The 4,793-nt window shown below is 31.2% G+C and overlaps 1 protein-coding gene across 1 annotated transcript; it reads right to left on the bottom strand.

Moving 5' to 3' along the window:
* Nucleotides 1–1,335: 1,335 nt before the first annotated feature.
* On the bottom strand, nt 1,336–3,809 carry LOC134716616 (uncharacterized). The gene is made up of 5 exons (XM_063579626.1): nt 3,693–3,809; nt 3,227–3,326; nt 2,528–2,923; nt 1,811–1,988; nt 1,336–1,489 (listed from the first exon to the last, which is right to left on the bottom strand). Exons 1-5 carry the CDS (start codon nt 3,807–3,809, stop codon nt 1,336–1,338), a joined length of 945 nt encoding a protein of 314 aa, XP_063435696.1.
* Nucleotides 3,810–4,793: the final 984 nt, after the last annotated feature.

The raw sequence follows: 4,793 nt of genomic DNA on the forward strand, positions 1-4,793 counted from the left end.
TTATAAACAATACAGCACAAAACGTTATCCCGTACCAGGGGTGCTGTTAGTTGCTTACGAGTATTTCTCTATATTCAATCAGAAAGAGACATGAATAAAGTGGAAATAAAGAAGAAATAACATACTTATTTCACATGTTCAAGTTAATACAATCATTTAATTCAACTACACACAATGACACACTTGACAATTATTCACAACTACATAATGGACACAATTTTACATTGTTCTACTGTACTTCCACTTGTCATCATGGACAACATGATCAAACATAGAATCATTATAAACAATACAGCACAAAACGTCATCCCGTACTAGGGGTGCTGTCAGTTGCTTACGAGAATTTCTCTATATTCAATCAGAAAGTGACATGAATAAAGTGGAAATAAAGAAGAAATAACATACTTATTTCACATGTTCAAGTTAATACAATCATTTAATTCAACTACACACAATGACACACTTGACAATTATTCACAACTACATAATGGACACAATTTTACATTGTTCTACTGTACTTCCACTTGTCATCATGGACAACATGATCAAACATAGAATCATTATAAACAATACAGCACAAAACGTCATCCCGTACTAGGGGTGCTGTCAGTTGCTTACGAGAATTTCTCTTTATTCAATCAGAAAGAGACATGAATAAAGTGGAAATAAAGAAGAAATAGCATACTTATTTCACATGTTCAAGTTAATACAATCATTTAATTCAACTACACACAATGACACACTTGACAATTATTCACAACTACACATCAGCATAATGAACACAATTTTACATTGTTCTACTGTACTTCCACTTGTCATCATGGACAACATGATCAAACATAGAATCATTATAAACAATACAGCACAAAACGTTATCCCGTACTAGGGGTGCTGTCATTTGCTTTAAAGGGAGCTACCATTTGATTTTTATGGGGGGGCTAGGATGAAATTTGAAAAAAAAAGGCAGGACAGGATTTTGAGTAAAAAAAAAAGGCAGGATGAGTAACTTGGCAAAAAAAAAAGGCAGGATGACAATTGTTGTAAAAAAGTCAGGATAAGCTAAGAAAAAAAAAAGGCAGGACCGAATAGACTGAAAAATAAAAAGGCAGGACAGAAATTACAAATAAAAAAAAAGGCAGGACACAATTTTTCATCCTAGCCCCCCCATAAAAATCAAATGGTAGCTCCCTTACAAGTATTTCTCAGACAGAGACATGATAAAAGTTGAAATAGTAAGAAATGACATACTTATGTCACAGTCATGTTCATATTAATTTAAAACCTTTACAATCATTTCATATGGGTAAGTACAACAAGTACACATATAGAAAGAAATCAAACTTGTTCATTATGTTTTTTAATTGGATAAAGAAGTTTATCTGCCTCGGAAATGCTTATTCCTCTGAGATACGATACAAGTATAATCTGAGCCTCTACGAAAACAACATCCATAAAGTAGTTGTATCCTTCATTTAAATTCTGTGACATTCTGTAAAAGATGAAACAAAAATCAATTTTAATAAATCTTCACTTTTGATAAAAACAAGAGGCTCTCAAGAGCCTCAATCGCTCACCTTTATTTTTTGGGTTAAATCTCTAATCAATGATTATTTTGGCTTTTCATTCCATACAGAACTAGACTGAAATATGACTTCATGAATTAAATTGTATCATAAAAACAAACAAAAAGTTTACATTGAAATAGAAACAGCTAATGAAAGATGGACGCTTTTAACCAATCATAGTCCTTGAGAAATGTATAGGAGGTAAGATAATTGATTATGTCTGACAGAGAAGAAGCTTATCTTACTTTAATACCTTTAATGTGGACAAAGCAGAATTATAATCCTCTTCATTAAGTGCTCTAGCGACAGGTCTTAAAAGTGATAGAACATTGTTTTTCTCTGTGTTCAGTCCATTATTTGCTGCAGTAAGCCATCTTTCCCAACTTTGCTCTCGGTGAAAATCACAAAGATATACATACGAACCTAAAATAGAAGTGTAATGTTACAGAAAAGTAACCTTTAATTAATCTTGCATAATAAACATATATAATAGTTTTTTTTCCAAATTTAAAGTTTTTTTCTTCCAGAAAGATTGGCTGCTATTGTCTTAATAAATTTATGTGTTTTGTTTTTTTAGTTGCTTTATAGTCATGATATTAATTTATTTTCATTTTTAGATTAAATCTCAAAATCTATTTGGCTGAAAACTTTCCTAATAATTTAGAATAGCGCATGATTTAATATTTAGGGTAAATGTTACCATAATATTTCTATATGATTGACATCATAAATAAACTAGGTAAACCCATTGTCAACATCATAAACAAGGCAATATACAATCAGTGACTGTATATGACATACGATAATTTTGTCGATGAAGTTGTTTTATGAAATTAATGTAGAAAATGTAAGGAACTATATCTTTTTCCTACGCATTGACAACTTGTAAGTATACTAGATTCAATGGGCTGATGTAAATTTGGTATATATAAATCATATAATAGAAAGTTTAATTTGCAAACCTGGAAAAACGTTTTCAAGGGCATTTATCTCTTCAGTGGCATAGTCACACATGAAGTACTTGGGGACCCACTCGGGATTCCAATCTTTAATAACTTGCAAGGCCTCCATCAGTGAAGCACTGTCCTCTGTCTCTGTAATAAACGTTCCAACAGTAATGTAATTAACATTCGTAGGCACACATAGGAAATATAACGGAATTGAATATCTGGTTGTCCTATATGTAGCATCCAAAAGGCAGATCTCTTTCCCATACAGCTCAAGAAGTCTCCTCTGCCATTTAGTTTGGTGAACATATAGGAACTTACTGTTTGTACCATATAGCTTCCTAGTGTAGGCCTCCCCTATTCGTACATCATCCTCTGTCTCTTGCTCATCACTTTGATTCATTTCCAAGTCTGAAATTAAAATGGAAGTATGTTTTCTACACGATTATGTCCTTTTTACAGAAATTTTGTCTCATACACACCCACGAAATGGAAGCATCAAACATGTTATATGAATTAAGTTCATGAAATTTTATACCAATATCAATGCCATTTACACTAACATTGAGAGGTAAATAGACAAAGAATAATATTTATTAAGACTTTTTATATAATTTCCTTTTTTTATCCAATCTGAACTTAACATACCTACACAGACAAAATATTAACATCTTTAAAAAAAATATAGATACAAAAATTTCATGTTGCACATACTGTCATAATCTTGTTCCTGATGATCTCCCTTCAGACGAAGATGGAAGTTGTCTTCAGGGCGTTCAGTTTTCCATTCGTTCAGCAAATCAACAACTACTTCCTAAAACAAATTAAAGTAATTGATGATAGACATATGAATACAAAATACCAATATGAGAGGCTGGATTATAGTTGTTGCTGATAGACAAGAAGATAGTATACCAATCTGAGAGGCTGGATTATGGTTGTTGTTGATAGACAACAAAATGGTATACCAATCTGAGAGGCTGGATTATGTTTGTTGTTGATAGACAACAAGACAGTATAATAATCTGAGAGGCTGGATTATGGTGTTTGTTGATAGTGAACAAGATAGTATACCAATCTGAGAGGCTCGATTATGGTGTTTGTTGTAAGACAACAAGATAATATACCAATCTGATGGGCTGGATTATGGTTGTTGTTGATAGACAACAAGATAATATACCAATCTGAGAGGCTGGGTTATGGTTGTTGTTGATAGACAACAAGATGGTATACCAATCTGAGAGGCTGGATTATGGTTGTAGTTGATAGACAAGAAGATATTTTCTTCCCATACCATTTTCCTGATGTATTAATTCAACCGGTCATCTATTCCTAGCAGTAAGCTTGCTGACTATAACAATAAATATATTGTTTAAATTCAAATTTTAAATTTTAAAATAAGACTATGTTGATTACTGGAGACACAGTTATCTCCAATCATTAGAAAATATCAATAAGCACAAATTTGTTCAGTTGACAAAGAAAGGACAGAAAATATTGTTTAATATTTTGAAGTTAATCACACTGCTTACCATTTAATGCAAACTTACAAACAATAAATTCTGGTAAATAGTGAAAGACGTCAAATATGAATGATTTCAAATAAATCTCATGTCATGCAGTCTTGTCTAAAAAAAATTCTAATATGTTGTCTACTATTCCTTTATTGTGTTTATGTGGTGTATCTTCAAAGTTCTACCTTTAAATTTTCAGTAATACAATTAAAACTGGAACATTTATTTCATTTACAGTGTACAAAAAAGCATTAATATTTTGTTTTTCAAGGTGAAATTGGAGTAATGGCCTTAATCATACTAGCTGTCGTTTTACCTCTCCTCTTAGATGGTTCTGGTGTTCAGTTGGATCTGGAAAGGCTATAAAGAATTGATGTTGTTTGTTAATAGCTTCTTGTCCATAACCAACTTCTTTATCTCAACAGAAATATAATCTTTCTCATATGTTGTACTGGCATTAGTGGTCTAAATGTAAAACAATTATTCATCTATGAAAAATCATAGAAATTAACTTTGCTTATTGTAGACATAGTATTACTGTTTTAAATGAATGCAGGTATAGTTTGAGAAATCTATAATAAATTACATTAATATCTAAATATATTTAAAACCATTTAAATTGGACTTTTTTAAGCCATAAATGTTTTATGGTTTTTAATAGCCTAAAATACGTTTTAAAAAAACTTAATTACAGTGGATTTCTTGTCTCTAAAAATAATGTACTGAATACTGGAAAAATCAAATCAACATTTATCTTTTTTCTGAGT

This window comes from Mytilus trossulus, chromosome 4 (assembly GCF_036588685.1).
Source record: "Mytilus trossulus isolate FHL-02 chromosome 4, PNRI_Mtr1.1.1.hap1, whole genome shotgun sequence".
Taxonomy (NCBI): domain Eukaryota; kingdom Metazoa; phylum Mollusca; class Bivalvia; order Mytilida; family Mytilidae; genus Mytilus; species Mytilus trossulus.